General features: G+C 51.2%; 1 protein-coding gene across 1 annotated transcript; it reads left to right on the top strand.

The window, feature by feature from the left end:
* Positions 1-1,810: 1,810 nt before the first annotated feature.
* Positions 1,811-16,637, top strand: CRIP1 (cysteine rich protein 1). Its single transcript, XM_034779543.1, has 5 exons — positions 1,811-1,963; positions 9,857-9,951; positions 11,571-11,628; positions 15,660-15,707; positions 16,301-16,637. The coding sequence occupies exons 1-4, from the start codon at positions 1,924-1,926 to the stop codon at positions 15,698-15,700; spliced, it is 234 nt and encodes a 77-aa protein (XP_034635434.1). The 5' UTR covers positions 1,811-1,923; the 3' UTR covers positions 15,701-15,707; positions 16,301-16,637.
* Positions 16,638-18,999: the final 2,362 nt, after the last annotated feature.

Genomic DNA, 18,999 nt, shown 5'->3' with positions numbered 1-18,999 from the left:
AACTGTGCTATAACATACAGGTTTATGTGCCTCTGAAGGGGTCTGTCTAGCTGAGGAAGAAAGACTGAGATTAGATTAGAGTTATTAGCTAATCCTGATTGAACCATGAATTTAACCTGAACCTGGAACAGGGGAAATGCTCTTTACCTTCATCTAGCTAGTTGAGGTAAACCCTGGGAAGAAAACCAACCTGAGACAGTGAGGGGCCCTGATTTAATGGAAGTACTGAGCAGCTGCAGCTCCTGTTGATTTCACCTGAAATTGTGGGTGCTCACTACCCGCAGACAACAGCCCCTTGCTGGCTGCAGCTAGGCACCTGATTTCATTTCTGACATTTTTGGCTTTGGTGCTTTGTACAGGAGGAGGATAACTGAATGCAAAATAGGCCTTTAGCTATTCCTCTTAGTTCCTTCCTAGCCAGACAGAAAGGATTTCCCTCAGGAATGCATCTGGGACTCCTCGGAGGAGTTTATTCCAAAAGAAAAGCAACTCCCCATAGCAAATAATAGTAGTAATAAAAAAACATGATCAAATGTTCCCAATAAGCACATGTGGTCCCCACCACACCCCTAAGAATGCACAGCCCAGGGGTGTGAGGCCTGCTTCCTCTCTTGGCACAAACTGCTCCAGGATCAGAATCAGCCTGAGTAGATCCAAGCCTGGTGCTTCCTTTGGCCTTTTAAAATATGCTTTCCTGTCAGACTCAGTGCTCCGGTTGTGCCAGCTGACCCCAGCACCCAAGGAAGTGGGACTGTATATCGAGTGGAAGGATGGCTGTGTGGTTAAGGCACTGGGTGTGACACAGGAGCTCTTTTCATTCAATGGTTCAAGAATGCAGGGGTCAGCCAGGGCTACAGCATGACCTCAGCCAAGTCATTGCATCCACTCTGAGCCCCACATCCCCCCAGGTGTTTAGATTGTAACTTCTTCAGGGCAGGGACTGGCTTTCACTCCTGGTCTATGCATCCAGTTCTGTAGAAAACAGTTCTCCCAAGAAAACTGTCAAGATTTCAAAAATGTTCCCTTTCTGCATTGGGGTAAAACAGAGACCTTCCAGAGAGAGAAACCACCAACCTGCCTAGTCAATAGCCCCATGCACATGGTGCTCCCCAGGGATGTGGGAGACCAGGTTCAAATCCCTGTCCTGAATCAGGGACTTAAACCTGGGTTCCCCTTCCCCAGGGTGGTGGCCAGTCTCTTTGGCTTTGGTTTTGACCAGAAATTCCAACTGGGACCTGACAAACCTTTCTGAGAACAGAAATAATTAAAAGTGACACGGTCCCCTGGCAGGTTCTGATGTCACCAGTCAGTGTTTTCTGACAACAGATGTTTTGTTGAACAATTCCTGACTAGCCCTAAGCCTGATCTCAGTTGGAGCCCCCACCTGCTGCCCCACAGGGTGAGGGCAGTGGGTGATTAACTCCCACTGTGGCCGCAATGCCCCCGTCTCTGCTCCACCAGTGCAGCTCTGGAGCCCCGGCGATGAATCTGGGCCAGTCTGGGGGCCTGACACCAAGTGTGCTGCTTCTTGGCTCCCAAGGGCCAAATGTCCTGAAGGAGCAGCAGGCTGGGGGCAGGAACAGGGGGAGCCCCTGAGTTAGGAAAGAGCGTGGGACAAAAATCAACAGGACACTAGGGCCTTGATTCCCCCCATCCCCCTCTGTCCACCAGCGCCTCCACTCCACCCCTCCCCCACCGCCCCGCCCCGTCCCGTCCCGTCCCGCCCCGGCACGGCAGTTTCGTCCCTCCTGTCTTCCCTTCCTTGCCCCTGTGCCAGGGTTCCCCACGCGCAGGCAGCACAGCTGGGGGGCGGGGCTTCACGGGCGGGGCCGCGGGGTGACCCTGCCGGCGCGGGCCGTACAGAGCAGCAGAGGAACTCTAGCAGCAGTCAGCGCAGAGCCCAGCCAGTGCGGAGCTACCACCATGCCCAAGTGCCCCCGTTGCCAGAAGGAGGTCTACTTCGGTAAGAGCGCCGCTCCTCGCCTGCCCCGGCACTGCCTGCCCAGGCCCCCCCGCCGCCCCCACGCGTGCCCTGCTCCTGGCACCCAGCTCCTTGCCGGGGCGGCCAGACACCCCGCCTGTCCCTGCCCCACCTTCCCCAAGAGGTGCCTGGCACCCAGCTCCCTGCCGGGGGTGCCAGGGACTCTGTGGCTGCCTGCCCCCATGGGGTGCCCTGCTTGCTGCACCCCCTCTCTATATGGGCTCCCTGGCACCAGAGCTCTGTAGGGGCGGCTAGAGACCTTGTCCAACACTCTGCTCCTACACTCACCTTCCTAGCCCCTTGCAGGGGTACAGCCCACCTGCCTGACCCTGAATGCAGCTTCTAAATGGGGGTGCCCTGCCTCCTGCACCCCCCTTGTCTATACAGGCTCCCTGACACCCAGCTCCCCACTGAGGCACAGCCCAGTGCCCTGGCAGCAGCACAGGTGGGTGGGGTAGAGGTGGCCATTGCCCGGGCCGGGACCCAGGCTGCGCTGGCTACAGGCTGCTGCTGCAGCAGCTGGTGTTTGGTTCGTGCCCAGCGCTGCTGTCATCACTGCCCCCTGCCCAGCCATGTGGGAGGAGATCAGTGTTCCGGGACAAGCCATCTGAGAACCCCCCGGTTTCTGTGAGAAGGGCTCAAAATCCCCCCCCCCGCCCCCGCCCCGTCTGCCTGCATGGTTCGGGGGTCCCATGCAGCCTGGAAGGAGCTGAGTTTGCAGGGCTCCAGCAGACCGGCATTAGTGCTGGTCCTCATGGGTTGAGCTGGGCTGTGTAGGCTGCACAGACTCCTGCTAACATCAAGGGCAAGCGCTGCCCCCTCTCCCCTTGTGCAGGGGCTCTGAGCTGGCAGGGCTGGGAAAAGCTAACTGGCACGGAGGCTGTGCAGAGCCATGGCGGGAGGAGGAGTCCGAGCAGGGTTCCTCTCCCTGGGCCTCCCTGCAGCCTTAGGAAGATGCTCTGATTTATGGATCTCTTGCATGCCTCCCAGCTATGAGTAAGGAGACTTGAAGAGCAGCAAACTCTTGCAGACAGCTGTATGCTTTACAAGCGAGGAAGCGCTCTCAAAACCTAACAAGTTCTCTTTACAAATTATCATTAATAAAAAGTTCTTTGTAATTAATTCCCCCCCCCCTGCCCCTTAGGCCTTCAGATCCAGTGGTTTTCAAATATGTGTTATATAGGATATCAGGGTTGGAAGGGACTTCAGAAGGTCATCTAGTCCAACCCCCTGCTCAAATCAGGACCAATCCCCAGACACATTTTTGCCCCAAATGGTCCCCTCAAGGATTGAACTCACAACCCTGGATTTAGCAAGCCAATGCTCAAACAACTGAGCTATCCCTCCATATGGGCTACACCCACCCAATATGTTTACTACCTGTATGGCCCTGAGGATGTTACATGGACTGCAGCTGTGTGCTGATTGGACTGCAAACCAGATGCAGGTTGAGAACCACTGGTATAATTGATAGTCCTAGAAAACGAAAGATTTCCTGGTTAATTAGTGAGAAATAACAAAGCACATAAGATGGGGGGAGTTTCCATTGTAGTTTTTAAACCATTTCATTGTAGTGCTTTTATACTGTCCCATTGGATTCTGAGTCCACAGACTGATACAGTTTTTGAAGTCTGTTGAGAGATAATATCCAAAGCCAGTGAAAATACATATGTTCTCATATAGCTGCCCATCATCGAGGAAGTCTCCTGTTCCCTTCTACACAGTGAAAAAAAATCTTCAGAATCCAAGAACCACACAGTGTTCTATAAAATGAGTGAAACTGTATCAATTTCTATATACAAGAGGTCCTGCCATTTCTCTGTCCAGCTGCATGTTTTAGCTGAACAGTTGGACAGGTACACTATTATTATTATTATTATAGGTGAGGGCTGTTTGTTGTTAAGGTTTGGTAGAGAAATATAAAATAGGTTCTTGCCATGTCTTGAAAGTCCAGCCATCCATATAATAGCAAATGTAAATGTGTAACAGTTGGGAAGTTGTGTCTAGGACACAAGATTGTAATTTGGGGGTGAAAGAAGAAGATCTGGAGAAAACAGTAGGAAGGAGAGAGTGTAGAAAATAAAGAGTTGTTTGTGTGGGTCTGAGTGGTTAGGTATGCTGACCTCTAAAAGCAAGGGAGGGCTGGGGGATGGGCTATATTTTAGTATTAGACACTGAATCTGTTCTTGATTCTGAAATGTTTCCATCTAAGCTGTGTCCATTGTGTATCTTCTGTCTAACGTCTAAAGAGGATTCTTCTGGCAGTAGCTAGTACTGTCAGTGACCATTTGGTTCCAGAGGCAAACATGTCAAACTACTAATGCTCTGTTTTTAGATCTTTTATATCAGGGGCTCAATTCATCAGTCCCTGTGCTTTGTATGGTCATTTATACCAGTTCAAGATGAGCACAGAGCTCTACCAAGTAAATCTGGGTGAAATTTTTTGAGCTGACAGGAAATTTGCTGAAAAATGCATTTTTCAGGGCACTGAAACTATTCGTGACTTCAGGTCAAATTCAGCAAATAGTTTCGGCCGAAAAAACCTTGAAAACAAATTTTGGAATTATCAGTACAGTTCATTTTGCAAATTTGGATATTTTGTTTTGAATCATCATCTTCAAAACAGTTCATTTGACCCAAACACAATTTTGGGAGGTTTTTTGTTTGTGAGAAACCAAAAAAGAAATCCGTTTCAGTTAAAAACAAAGTGAATTTTTCAATTTGGCCAGCAGACCAAAAATCTCAATTATTTGCTCTGCTCCTAAGGATGAACGGTGATGGTTTGCACCATTTGCCAGTCATGAAGGATGACCATGAATCAGAGGCCAGGTCTTTCGGAAGTCACCAAACGCACATATGAGAACTTGCAACAATACGTTGTGTGTGCAAATGGACACCTCTGAAGAGCTGCTCTGGGAGATCCTTCTGCAACTTAGAATCTAGAAGATTAAGGTTGGAAGAGACCTCAGGAGGTCATCTAGTCCAACCCCCTCTCAAAGCTGGACCAAGATCAACTAAATCATCCCAGCCAGGGCTTTGTCAAGCTGGGCGTTAAAAACCTCTAAGGATGGCGATTCCACCACCTCCCTAGGTATCCCATTCCAGTGCTTCACCACCCTCATAGTGAAATAGTGTTTTCTAATATCCAACCTAGACCTCCCCCACTGCAACTTACTCCCTCTTTGTTTTCTTCTGTGCTGTAACGTCTTGTAAGTCATTGTACCAAGGCCCTTTCCTCTCAGGACGTCTGCCCCACTGAACAGAATAGGTTAACATGGCGCCTCAGTGCTTTGATTGTCTCCAAGCCATTTGATGGGCACTGAGGCAAATCACTAGAGGTGTGGTTCAGAGGCGCTGGCTTACTGCCATGTTACCCTTCCCTCCAAGCTAATATTTTGTTTGTTTGTTCCAATGGCACCATTCTCAGCTTCATCATAGCTGTTTGCTTAAGGTGGACAGACTGGATGGGCAGGGAGTGAGCCACCCAGAGATTCTGGACACTCCAATCCAGAGTCCAACACCAGGGTCAGTTAAAGTGGTTCCTAAAAACTTTACAAGGCAAATTAGTTAGATTCTGAACAGCAAATTCTGCCTTTGATCACAGTCATTAGTACCTGGGCATAACAGAGGGCACCATGTAATCGTGAATGTCTTATTGTAATAAGGCTACAGCGCAGAGGATACATGTATCTCCAAGGCTTGTTTTTCTTAAAACTATCACTATATGCCTTGAACAGACTTTGGGCCTGATCCGACTTCCACTGACTCCCTTTGGCATTGGATCCAGCCCCTAGTAAGGAGCAGATGGATGACCACACCCTGATTTGGAAGGAATTTCTAAAAAGCCGCAGATTTCTGTACTGACCAATCTCTTGGTTCCCCATGTCCCTGGCATAAAAACTCTGATGTGTTTTGCTGAGAGTTAGAAGTGGATGCTGGCCCTATAAGTACTTTTATGTTTTAAATTTATCGACTAAATCTGTAAGCCATGGACTGGGAACACATTGATTTTTTTTTCTTTCTCTGTTTTATATTTCTGGTTTGCTTGTGGGGTGTATTGTACTTTTCTGTCTACTATGCCAGAAAAATAATAATCAGGGAATGGCTCAGAACACAAGAATTCCAGAGTTTGTACGTTCCAGTTCTCTGTGATGGAGACTTAACTGTTTCTCTGTTTTCCCATGCATTCATATTTGCCTGTCATTTAAGATAGTGCCTACACTAGAGAAATTTACTAAAGAATCCCGACTTGGGGTTAGCACTGGCTGGAGGCCAGGTATAGACAAAATTCTGATAGCTGAACCCATTTTTACCAACATTTTAGTTACTTACTTTCAATAGATTCAACCAAAAGGGAGTAAAAATCAGTCCTGGTGGCAAGAGCCTTGTCTACACTATTGGTGCTAACACCCATTCCAATAAAGTGGTAGTAACACCAATCCGAATTTTTTGTAAGTTTCCTCAGTGTAAACAAGGCTTAAACCTCCCCTTAAAGTACAGTTCTACTTGGAATGGTGACTAAAATTGGCATTGTGAAGTTTCACGTCTATGGCAGTTTATTTACTCCAGGTAATATTTGCTAAGCTTACTAGTAAAAAAAGGTTTTAATAGAACTGTCAGCACCTAAAACCCCCGGGTCTAAAGTCAGGTTGGTTTTGTTCTGGTTTGCACATCTCTGGGTATAAACACTGTATACTCTCAATCTATCATTATTAATTCAGTTGATCAACTCAGAAAAGAATTCAGCTGTCATTCACACAGCTGGTCTAGCCCGGCAGGGCTAACAGGAGTGAAAGATACTGTGCAGTGAAGTAAGCAGATGTGGCTTTGTAAGTGCAATGGGTCTGTTGAGCAAGGAAGTGCTATTTTTATGAAGTTAGTCATATGACCTCAGCTGTACAAGACCGAGTTTAATGCAAAGGCCAAGGAGAGTCCAAAATCAGTTGTAAGCTCTTATTTCTAAGATCATAGCAGTAACGCTGATCTTGTATAAGCAGTCTTGGAATAAAAAGAAAAATACAACATTTCTCAGCTAAGAGTCCCAATACTGGAGGTTTTGTATGGCTGGTATATGGTGTCTTTTGCTCAGATTTAGCTGCCACTTAACTACATTTCACTTACACCATCTGGTTCTTCACTCCAAGCTGGAACCTGAAGGGCCTGGCTGTTAATTCAATGAGCTACTTCAATGGTCCTTGATGGGATTTCAGCTGATATGTTTGACAGATCATAAAGGGGAGAGAAAGCAGGATCATAGGAGTGCAGCGAAGACTGATCACTTCATCAGCACTAAATCACTACCTCCATGGGGAGATTGCAGCACCAGAGTCTGGAAGCTGTCCTGGTGAGAAGTCCCAGTCACTGGGAATATACTGCCTAGGCAGTGATAGGCTTCTCTAAACATTCCTCTAATAGGGGTGAAAGGTGCCCGAGTAACATTCCTGGAGTCTGAATTCCTTCCAGAAACCCTGGAATAAAAAGAGGCTCAGCATCTCTTTCAGATGTAGAACAGGCATGGCAGAGGGTGCTGCCCTCCACCCCATCATGCCTCACTCCTGACCTACAGAGGTGGCCCCCTCTGGGTTATAATATAATAATTAATAATATAAATAAAAGTTGTGTGTCTTCTCCTCCCCACCCCCCTCGAGCAATCATTCTTCCGGAGAGCTTTTTAAAATCAGCCTATAGAATTCCATAGCAGCGTGTGCCTCCTGAGGCAGGGTGGCCCTCTGACCTGAGAGACCTGCGTTCAAGTCCTCGCTCTGCCACAGGCTTCCTGTGTAACCTTAGGGAAGTCACTTATAACAATATAATAATATTATTCACTTCATATAATAATATAACACTTCACTTCTCTGTGCCTCAGTTCCCCTCTGTGCAATGGGGGTGATAGTGTAGCTCGTCTCACCGGCATGTTGTGATTGAGGTGCTCAGATTCTCCGGTAGTGGGGGCCACGTTACTATCTAAGAGAGATCCAAGGGGTTGCTGTAAAAAGCCTTATTGAAATTTGTCAGGTTCTGAAGCCTTTTAGAACAACTTCTAAAGAACTGTGTTTAATTTCAGTGTAACCCCGTCAGTTTCCTCCCCGTTGAATTCTATAAGGCTTTTTCATAAAGGGGATTTGGGCTCATGCCCCCTTCCCCAGATAGTCTCTGGCCTGCTTGTTGGAGCTACAAACAAGTGTGCCATTTCATGCCATGATGTTGGTGTCTGTGATGTGGGGCCTGCCTGCTAGGAGCATTTTGAGATCCCCTCTCTAGTGATCACTTCTCTCCTGGAGTTAATGGTCACACCCAAGTCACAGGCTCTCTGCCCACCCAGAAAAGGAGTTGTAATGCCAAAAAACTGGCAGAGCAGCACTCCTCACCCAGCACTCTGCTGCAGCAGCAGAGCACAGAGTGGAGAGGTATTGGTGTATAGGAAGAAATTTTGTCCCCGAGCTCAGGCCCCTGCCTTTTTCAGGCATGGAAAATTCACTCGAAGGTCCTGGCACTGAAAGGGTTCCTGTGGAAAGCTCAGCGTTATCACTTAATACACATCTGTGAGTGCAGCTGCTAATAGAAAGAACACACTAGCCTCTTTAGCAAATTACATCCTTTGTGCTATAGTTAAATTCCATCCTGTGTTCTTTCCTAATGTAAACCTGTTCCAGACTAGGGGAGTAACCTCATTGTTCCTTTTTTAGTTGCCTCTGGGGCTGTCTTCAGTTGCCTGAACCCAGGCCAGTCTCCAAACACACTACTGTTTGCTGTGGCTTTTAGCAAGAAATGTGTCCCCAACACCCTGACGGCAGGAGGTTCCCTGTATTTGTGGGTTGGAAAAAGGATGTTTTGCAATACTTTGCTTTCCAGTGTTGGTCCAGGTGTCTCTCCCCCCCCATGATTGTCAGACAGGTTTTCACATGTGCCAAAAGGGATCGTTACCTTCAGGGCCGGCTCCAGTGTTTTGGCCGCCCCAAGCAGCCAAACCAAAAAAAAAAAAAAAAAGCCGCAATCGCCATCTCCGGTGGCAGTTCAGCAGGAGGTCCTTTGCTCCGAGCAGGAGTGCGGGACTGTCCGCTGAATTGCCGCCGAACAGCTGGACCTGCCGCCCCTCTCCGAAGTGGCCGCCCCAAGCACCTGCTTGGTAAGCTGGTGCCTGGAGCCGGCCCTGCTGCCCACACACACGCACACGCATGGGCTGCATGGATTTTTATTTATTTTGCAAGTGCAGTGTAGGTGTCTGAATCTGAAAACTGTCAGTCCCCCTCCAGGACAAGCAAGTGTCAAACAGTGAGTGAGCCCCACTGAAAGCTGGAATGAGAGATGCCCCAGTAGCTTTTGGATTTAATCATTGGGAACACAAGGCATTTTTCCAAGTATAGAACTCTTACAGTGACCACACTGTTTGGGTCCAGGACAGATCCATGTAGAGTGCAAAAGTCCACAGAGTTTATTGAAGCAGCTCCCCACCTCTGCCGTGGCATCTTTTCCCTGTGACAGTCTCCTTACATCTCTCTGGCCTGTCCCAGCCCACACAGGCAGCCCCAGAGTCCTTACGTAGTAAAGCAAAGAAGCGGTGCCATGAAGAAGATAAACTCAGTAGTCCTGTGCCAGCCATACCTTCCTCCGGAGGGCTCCAGCAGTCTCTGCAGAGAGGCTGGGCTGGACGCAGAGGGGCTGGGCTGGGCACAAAGGGCTGTTCTCCCGGGCTGGCCAGCCAGCTCCTGAGCTGTTCGCTTCCCTCGTGAAAAGCCCCTCCGATACCTGACAGCGAGTGCAGGTGTAGCGGGGTGGGGCTGGGCTAAGGGCCCACAGCAGCTTGCCAACCCTTGCTGGCTCGGTGCCTTATCACAGCCTCCTGAATGGTGCTCTTTTGTTTCCGCACTCTGACAGCTGAGAAGGTTACCTCCCTGGGGAAAGACTGGCACCGACCATGCTTGAAGTGTGAGAAATGCAACAAGACCCTGACTTCAGGTGGCCATGCTGAGGTAAGGGGTGAGGTGGCCACCAGCTCTGTGTCACTGTAACTCTTAACTGCATCTTCCAACGTGTAGGACAGACATGTCAAGAAGCTTTAATCAGCTGCTTCTTTATACCCCTCACCTGTGGGTGGCAGCATAGTGCACGCTGCCATTGCAAAGTGGATTCCCAGGTACTCCACAGCACAAGGGGCCCGTATTTCACAGCCCCAGCTCCGAAATTCTGCAGCAGCATGACTTTATCCCCGCACCATGCAGTACGCTTGTTCCCATCCCCCTCAGACACACACTCATTGCACAGGCTCAGACTTGGAAGGCTCACTGAGGTACAAATGGTTTCTGGGTATTTCTGAGGGTGGGGTTCTCACTGTACTCTCCAGCCAGCCTGGCACTGTTCCCTTGGCCTCTGCTCCTGCAGTGCTGTCCGGCTCAGACCCTCCTTCACCCCCGGAAGCAGGGAGCTTATTGCAAGCTTCAGCGGCTCATTGCCCCAGGCCTGGACTGCTGGGGGATCTCCAGGCCACCTAGTTAACCAGCCTACATTTCTGGCTTCTCCCTGCTCCTTGGCTGCAAGCTGGACTCCTAGTGCATGTGCTGTGCACAGTAAAATCATCTCCCCATTGTGGGGAAATTTGGAGAACAAATGGCAGGTTGCAGCTGACCAGAGAGGGTCTGGCCGCAGCAAAACATCTAATGCCAGGGGAAGAGGGCTGCATTCCGTGGCATCCTGGGGCCAATGGCAAGCTCCACTGCTGCAGAATCACAGGGTGCATTGGGCCCTGCCTGAGATGAGCGGGGAGTTCACAGCTCTTGGAGATGCAGGCAGCCATCGCTGCATCAGTTACTCAGGTCTCAGACTTGGGGGCCAGAAATAGAATTTTAAAAGCGGGAAGCTGAGATTCTGCAGCAAGGGGTGAGTTCTTTGGTTGATTCCATGGAATATGGGACTATCTGGGGGCCCTGCCTCAAAGTAGCAAGAACTCTGCATTAGCCAGCTCCAAGCTGTGGGCTTGCTGTGTGTGTGGGCAGGCTGGTTTGCCAGCACCAGGATGGCCCGGTGAGTGGGGTGCCATAATAACTGAACTAACCTGACAGGGCAGAGACATTGGGCCAGTCCAGATCCCCTGGAGGGGGGATTTGCCGAGTTGGAGAAATCCTGTAGGGAACTGAGGGAATTCCCCATTGCATGTAATGGGGCAGAGTGTCACTAGGATTGTGGGCTGGGTGGCGCAGGGTCCCCTAGCTTTATCCAGAGACCTATGTCCAGAGCAGGTCTCAGGTGAGGAGGAACGTGAGTGGACCTTAGACGAGGCTCTGATTTGGCTCTCCTGGCATGTTTCTGTTTCTTTAGTTTAGCAAAGCTGTAGTGAGGTCAGGACTCCACTCGGGATGACTGGCAGAACAATGGCAGGGCCCAGAACTGGAAGAGCAGGCAGTAGGGGAGGTCACTGACACAGCTGGGACAAGAGAGCAGGGCCCAGGAGTTGTTAATCTAGATCCATACTCACAGGGTTAAGAGTGGGCCCAGTGACTGAGCAGTGCCTGTTCTGATGCCCAGTTCCTGGGCCCTGCTCGTCTCAGACTCCCCTGAGTAATGTGGCACTGAGGAGTCTCTTCTCTCTCTGCAGCATGATGGGAAGCCCTATTGCAACCAGCCGTGCTATGCTGCTTTGTTTGGACCCAAAGGTAAGTTTCTCCATGCTTGGGGCTTCCCACCTCTCCCTGGCTGGATATTGGGTACTGGCACCAGTGATGTCTGTCTCCTGGGGTTCTTGCCCAGAAGCATGATCACATGTTCTAGCATACAGATCCATGCACATACATCCCTGCGTCCATCCACAGCCTCTCCTGCCTGAACTCCCAGCTCACAAGCCCCTCATGCACCCCCACAGCCACTCCCCCGCAGCCCCTTGTCTTCCCTCATATGTCCCTAAACTCGGAGGCAAACCGCTAGAGCCATGTGCACACCCCTAAATACACCTACACCCATTATACTTTACACCTGTCCTCCCCTTCACAATCTCTACTCATATGGCTGTCATCACACATCCTCCTGCGTGCAGTCACCCTTCGACATCTACACACGCCTCCTTCCCCTTTCTCCAGGGGCTGGGCAACTGTCTCTTGACCGCTTTGTAGGCACTGCCTCAAACTTGAATTGTGGCCTTTGGAGCAGAAGCTCTGTCTCTCACAGTCTTCGGTCACGTTGGCTGGAAAGATGCTCCTCTGGATCTACACTGTGGTTTCTCTCTGGGTAGGATGTTCAAAAGGTCTCAGCGCTGGCCCAGCTCCGAATTTTGCTTTTTACTTCGGCAGGAGCAGAGTTAGGTCAATGCTGTGGCCTGGCCTACACCTATAATTTAGATCAATCTAGCTTCATGCCCTGACCACTGTAGTTAGGTCAGCCTAACCCGTGATATAGAGGTGGTTAGGTCGACAGAGGGATTCTCCCATTGACCTAGCTACCTCCAATCAGAGAGGTGGATTGCTTGCGTTGATAGCCAGCCCCCTTCTGTCATTGTAGGAAGTATCTACACTGCAGTGCTCCAGCAGCACAACTGCAGCGCTGTAACTGTCGCTGTAGTGTAGATGTACCCTGAGTGTTGGAAGAAATCTCACCCTCCCCATCTTCAGATTCTACAGTCACAGTTTTGTCCTCTGTTGCACAGGTGTGACTCTCCCCGGAGCTGGTGGGCATTGTACCAGTGTGAGTGATGGCACAAATGGGCCTGCTCATCTGGACACGGCACGAGTCAACTTAAGTGCTTTGCACATTTCACTGTAGTGAGGTAGTCTAGTGTGCTTTCACAGGCCAGCCACGCTGCCCAACCCAGCCGTGTAGTCACAGATTGAAGGGTGTGAAAACCCACAAGCCCATGCAATTTGCCAGAACCTCTTAGACACTTTGAAGAGATGAGAATGCTGAAGAGAAGGAATCTCAAAACTTGTGGGGCTCCAGACACTGCGACTCAGCAAGCTTTAGAAAGTTTTGAGTTACAGGTCTGAATTCTCCCCTCCCTGCTGCAGCTCCCTCTCCTTCCCCCTCTCTCCCCCAGCTCTTTGGTTTCAGGTTCAATACGCACTCCTGTGGAATGTGATTTGCTGAATGCGATTGTTGATGTGGCGCCAATGCTAGAGGCTGTGGAATTCTACTTGAATTTCTGCCCCGCCATCCACTCTGTGGCTGCTGGGGTGTAACGTGAAGTGTCATCTACATGCCACTCCAAGTCAGCAGGATATTGGCTTAAGCCTTAACAGCAGCTAGTGGGCTACCCTGGACAACAAGTCAGCCAGACCCCTGGCTGAGCTATGCAGCTGTTGCTTGTCAGCATGTGGGTTGGCTGGGAACATGGAATCCTTCTCTTTATCTCTAGAAGCTACAAGGGTAAAACGCCAGGCCATTGGGTGGGAGAACTAGAGTCAAGAGTGACTGTAGCCTGCCCCCTCCTGCTGCTAGGAGGAGCAGCATCCTCAGTCTCCAGAGAATGGGACCCACTTGTATCCCCCCGAGACACCTCAGCGGGTTCAGAGGAGCTGCTGTCCTACTGCCAGGGCAGAGCTAGCACGTCAGTAGCTGGAACCCTGATGACACCAGTTCAGATTCCTTAATTCCTGAGTATGCAGCCTGGGTAGGATTGTGGCAGGGAAGGAGAGCACTGACACCTACACAGCAATCAGACACCCATGGCTGGCCTGTGCCAGCTGCAATTAAACAGGCTAAGGGGCTATTTAATTATTCTTGGGCTGCAGCCTGAGCTCTGGGACAGCAGAGAGAAGGGCAGAGTGGCACATTGCTCCGCACAGCTGGTTGGGAGGGTAAATTGAAAGATAACCCACATGGTGACCACGTTCCTCCCACATGCAACAGGGGTTTCCTTCCCTCAGTCCCCGGTCTCAAGTCCCTTCACCAGAGGCAAGCCATCACCCAGTAACCCCATAACAGAGGCTTGTTTCCCACCAGGGGTAGGCAGCTGCCTCCCGAGCTGCTAGCCCCATGCTCAACCTGTCCAGACCTAGCCCTTCCCCTGGGCCTGGTTTTCAATGTTTGGCATCTCAGCTGGAGCCAGCTTTCCAGGAGGACTCCACATCCTTTGTGCCACTTGGCCTCTTTAGGCATCACCCTTGATTCCTCCTGCTGCTCTTGTCTTGGGATGCTACCACCACAGCCCTGCAGGGGGCGGGGTGGAGCTGCACCTCGGGGAGGCAGTGTCTCTGCCAGGACTGTTCCCAGCGCACCTTGTGCCAGCCAATCGGCTGCCCTCGAATGGCTCCCTCTCCTGGTCTTCAGGCTGGCGGGGAAGGGGCAGGCAGGTCATTCCCCAGCCTCCTTTTCAGCGACTCCTCAAGGGGGAGCAGGAGCGAGCTCTGGGGGTGCTGTTGTGAGCAGCCCCACAAGGCTGGGTAACGTGTGCTCACACTCCAGTCCCTTTCACAGCCATGCAGGGGCTGAGTGCTGTCTGGGCTGTTGAGGCAGGGATTCCGTGGCTATAGGGCTGAGCTCCTTTTCCCCTTGTGATGCTCCTGCTCTTTGGAGCCAATCCCCTGAAGGGAAAAGCCACTCGCTGCTCCCCACACATAGGCCCCCTGAAATGCTCTGTGGGCTGGGTCTAATCAGCACTTGTAGGGCTGGAGTTCTAACAGACCATGACAGGGCTCGGGCTACCAGCAAGGGGGCTGTTCACTTCCAGCATTCTGTAGGAAGGGGACTTGCACTATGAACTGTTTTTATATAGACGTGTAGGACTGGATGGGACCTCAAGAGGTCTCCTAGTCCAGTTCCTGCAATTTGAACATGAATTTGCTGCTGCTAAAAATGGGACCGAAATCCCGTGTCTGCAGAGGACGGGCATGGCAGGAGCAGCTCCAGTGCTGGCTTCCCCGGGGCCTGCCTCCCGTCAGCATGCTCCTGCTGAGAAGGGAGTTCAGCCCACAGCCCATACGCTCCTTGCTCGCCCTTTCCACTGAGGCTGACAACTCTGGGCCAGCTAGCTAGTGCTCCTACATTTGTGACATGGACTCCTGTGCCACTGAGTGACTAGGACCCCCTGTCCCACTTCACACAGGCTGCTGCCCGGCTCTCAGCCCTTAGTGCACTGGGTCACTGCTGGCCGCGGGCCATGTTGAGCTAGTGACCCAGCTATTAAAAGCTCTGACTCTTGTTCCAGCCCCCCTGTACTCCAGTTAGTGTTTCCCTCTCTATCTGGAGGCAAGTTGGGCCCCAGTGTGTGAGTGGTTTCCATTTGAAATGCCTTATTGCAGACAGCTTTGTCCCAGTCCCCTCTAAAGCCATGGGTGGGCTGTCAGAGGTGTCTACTAGACCTTTGGCTCATGGCCCTGGGAATATTCAGGCTGTGGTCGTCGTTCTTCCCCCAGCTTGGATGTTGTGTTTGGTCTCTGCACTCTGTGGCAGTTCCAGGGCACCGGGAGGCATGTCTCTCACTGCGTTCACTCTTATTTGTATTGCAATAGTGCCTCAGAACCCTGTCGTGGACCAGGGCCCTGCTGCACTGTACAAACACAGCAGCCCCTGCCCCAAAGAGCTGCCAATCAGTGTAAGAGAAGAACGACAGATGGCTACAGATGGTCTGGGAGAATATGGGTCAGCAGGAGAGGCAGTGGTCTCACTAGCCCAAAGGCTGTCACAGCCACGGCACTGGTTCCTGCTCCCTGCTTCTGATGCCTCAGGTGGTAATGACCTCATTCTGGTTCTCTTGCAGGATTTGGTCGGGGCGGTACCGAGAGTCACACATTCAAGTAAACCTCAGGTAAAGGCTTGTCTTAATGGTCATGTTGCATTGCACTAGCCCTAGCATCCTAGGCCCTGTCTCCTAGAGCATAGCTGGATTCCCATTGCATCCCTGGGGCTGGCATCCTTCCTCCAGCCCATGTGATTCAGAATCCGTGTCCACAGAAAAGTGGCTAGAGTCACATGCCTTTTCTCAGCCTTGGTACACCACAGCTAGCATACCCAAGAGCACAGCCAGATTCACACTTTGTTTTACGTCCGAGAGCCCCAGTCATGCTTTGAATGCTGCCCCTTATGCCCTGGCACCTCTGTTCAATTGCAACCCACTGATCAGCATGTGTTATGTGTTCCACTTGGTGCCTGATCCCCAGAGGACACGAGTCTGTGACAGTCCCTAGCTAGAGAGCCTGGCTCTCTAACTCACACCTTAACTCTGGCGGTCCCCAGTTCAGTCCCTGGAGTCAAAGATGGGGGCTGTCACAGGCACTGCTTTGTTTCCTGGGCATCCACTCAAGAGGTGAGTCCATTCATCACTGAGCCTCCCATGTAACCGCTATGCTGCAGTTCTGTTGTCTGACCTTTCACCTGTGTTTCCTTTTCCTCCGTCTGTAGGGCTGGATGGAGAGGATTCCCGGTGGAGCCTGAGGACAGCACAAGCACCATGACAAATGCATTTTTAATTCACTATGTAATTAACTAGCACATTAAAAGTAATAAATTACCTAGAGGAATTTAGCTGGCGGTGTTGGGAGAGTCTCTGCTCTCTATCTATCAGGATGTGGCGTGGGGGACAGGGGAGTTGGCCAATATCACTGAAAGCCTTGTGGAAAAAAAGAAGGTCCTAGATCCCCCTCCAGCCAAACATGTAGCCCTGCTTTCAAACCCAACCTCTAGTGGCAGGATTCTGCAGATGTATTTGCAGCCACTAATAAAGCCAGAATGAAAGCCGCTTCCTCGCCATAGTAGTGTGTTCTGCTGACCGAGGGTCTCTAGGGATCAGATAATGAAGCGCTTGTGATCTTTAAAGGACCTCAGCAGTCTTTGGATAAAGCCCCTCTGGGACTTGGAGTTTTGTGCTGCTGCAGCCTGCTGGGCCAGCTGAGGTCTTGATCTCCTCCAGGGAGTCACTGCGCATTCTTACCCGAGGGCCAGTAGACATGTCACTTTCATCCGGCCAGCATGGAATCTGAGCTTCTTGCCCTCCACCAAGCTGCTGTCTTGGCCAGGTGCTGGGAGAGCAGAGACATGGCATTGGCTGAGTCCGATGAAAGTTAATCCCAGAGGCAAGCATGATCAGCATCCACCTGGCACTAGAGCCGGCAGCCTCACTATTCCTCCCATAGCCTCAACACCCAGTGAAACACAGTCCTGCAGAGTCTCATATGACAGCCCTTGGGGCAGAGAAGCAGCCCCCCAGTAACTCCCTGTGGAGTCTGAAGCACAACCCCACCGCCCCCTGCCAGGACCCACCGCACAGCAAACGAAACCTCGTGGTCTGTAGTAGAGGCTGCTGACAGGGTCAGTTCTAGGGTCTCACTGCTGCCAGGGGCAAAGGGGTGGCTTGGGGTCCCTGGATGCTGCTAGTTAAAAAACAAACAGCCTTGCCGGAGTCCTGGACAGGTTAAAAAAGGAACGTTTGGCTACTGGGTCAGTTTTAGCTGTGATTTATAAAGGATGAAGGCTGTACATGCTGAATATAGCTTGGCCTTTCTGACAATAATCTGGGGCCCCTTGACGATTATTTGGGGAGGCAAATATCCCCTTTGCCTGCCCCCTCATAGCTCTGGGCCTGGCTGCTGATAGACCTGGTCACAGCCCATTCCTAACTCAGTTGCAGAGATGGGGGCAAGCTCCTGGCCTAAAGCAAGACTCGGAGGGGTTAAAGGAGTCAGATGGCATCATTTGTGCCCGACAGGCGTCCTAAGACCAGAGAGGGAGGGCAGCCAAAAACAAGGTCAGACAGCCATTTGTGTAAGGGTAGCCTTGTTCCCCAGCCCTGCCTTTTCTATCTCAGCTACTATCCGGCCCCCCTCATCACAGTGTCTGAGCATCCATAGGCTTCACTCTATTTATTCTCACAACCATCTGAGAGGCAGGGCAGTGCTGGGAGTCCCAGCTGGGGAATTGAGGCCCAGAGACAGGAATGGGCACAGTACTTAGGTGCCTGGTTAGATCACTGGCCCACCTCAGTGCTTTTGAACCCCCCACAGGTGCTGACACCCCTTTGACAACCTGGCTATAAGTGACGTGTCCAAGGCCCCCGGGAAACTTGTGGCAGAGCAGGGAATTGCTCTTAGGCATCACAAGTGCCAGGTTGCTCTCTCTAGCCACTGTCCCATCCTATGGCTCATCTCACATGTGGCAGACCACAGTTCTTCAAGCAGCTCCGGAACCCGTGGGAGCAAGAGCAGTTGAAAGTCAGAACCGAACAGTTGTGTCAAGTAGCGACACACAGCGCTGCTGCCTCAGAGCCAGATGTGTGGCCCTGAAGCAGAGGGGAATTCCCCACAGTGAGACGGTGCCACTGTGCTGTCTGCAGCAGGTTCACTGGACAAGGCTCGGCAGCTGCTCTAGCAGATGAAAGCCCCTGCACAGCCACAGGACAGCAGATGCTAGGCCAGACAGAGCAAGCGCTGTTGCTTTCCTCAATGCTCTGGTCTCCTCCCCTAAGGCTTCATATATCACCGGAGTAAAGGGAGTGCAGCTATCTAGGAGCTGCCATAGAGATAACACAAGATAAATGTAGTTTCCTACAAGGCCCTCAGTAGAGCAACCCAGGGCGACAGGACTCCAGCTCTGATCTGAAACCCTGCTAGTGCCAGCACTTTCCAAGGGTAGCCCAGTGAAAAAGACCTTCTGCTCTGAGGGGGGCACCGGTGTGACCTGATGGAGGTGATGGGCCACTCCCAATGAATGTTTAGTCTCTATGCCCCCCCTGAGCCCCCCAAGATAGCCCAAAACACCCACTTGGGCACACTGAGCCCCAGACAGCCTGGCATTGTCTGCTGGCTGTCAGGGTAGCCATGCGATCCTGTGAGTTCTCTTTCATGGATAAGACCCCCCACAGGGATGGTGAAATTGCCAAGCCAAGCTAGCTAGCACCAGGCCAAGACACAGACTCTGACACACAGATGGGAACTAAAGCTATTCCCATCTTAACCCTCGCCTTGCCAGACACACTAAAACAAACCCTTTTTGGGGGTAAGGTACCTCCTACTTCAAAGGGCAGCTGCAAGCTCCTTGGGGAAGGGACTGTCTTTTTCTTACATGTGTACAGCACCTAGCTCAGAGGGGTCCTGATCACTGCTCTA

The sequence above is a fragment of the Trachemys scripta genome, chromosome 8 (assembly GCF_013100865.1).
Source record: "Trachemys scripta elegans isolate TJP31775 chromosome 8, CAS_Tse_1.0, whole genome shotgun sequence".
Taxonomy (NCBI): domain Eukaryota; kingdom Metazoa; phylum Chordata; order Testudines; family Emydidae; genus Trachemys; species Trachemys scripta.
This window is presented reverse-complemented; position numbering and strand designations above follow the sequence as displayed.

Excerpts from the sequence above, each read along its gene's own strand:
- CRIP1 (XM_034779543.1), top strand. The coding sequence starts at position 1,924 with ATGCCCAAGTGCCCCCGTTGCCAGAAGGAGGTCTACTTCG. Across the intron at positions 1,964-9,856 it reads CCAGAAGGAGGTCTACTTCG|CTGAGAAGGTTACCTCCCTG; the intron begins GTAAGAGCGCCG and ends GCACTCTGACAG. Across the intron at positions 11,629-15,659 it reads TGCTTTGTTTGGACCCAAAG|GATTTGGTCGGGGCGGTACC; the intron begins GTAAGTTTCTCC and ends GTTCTCTTGCAG.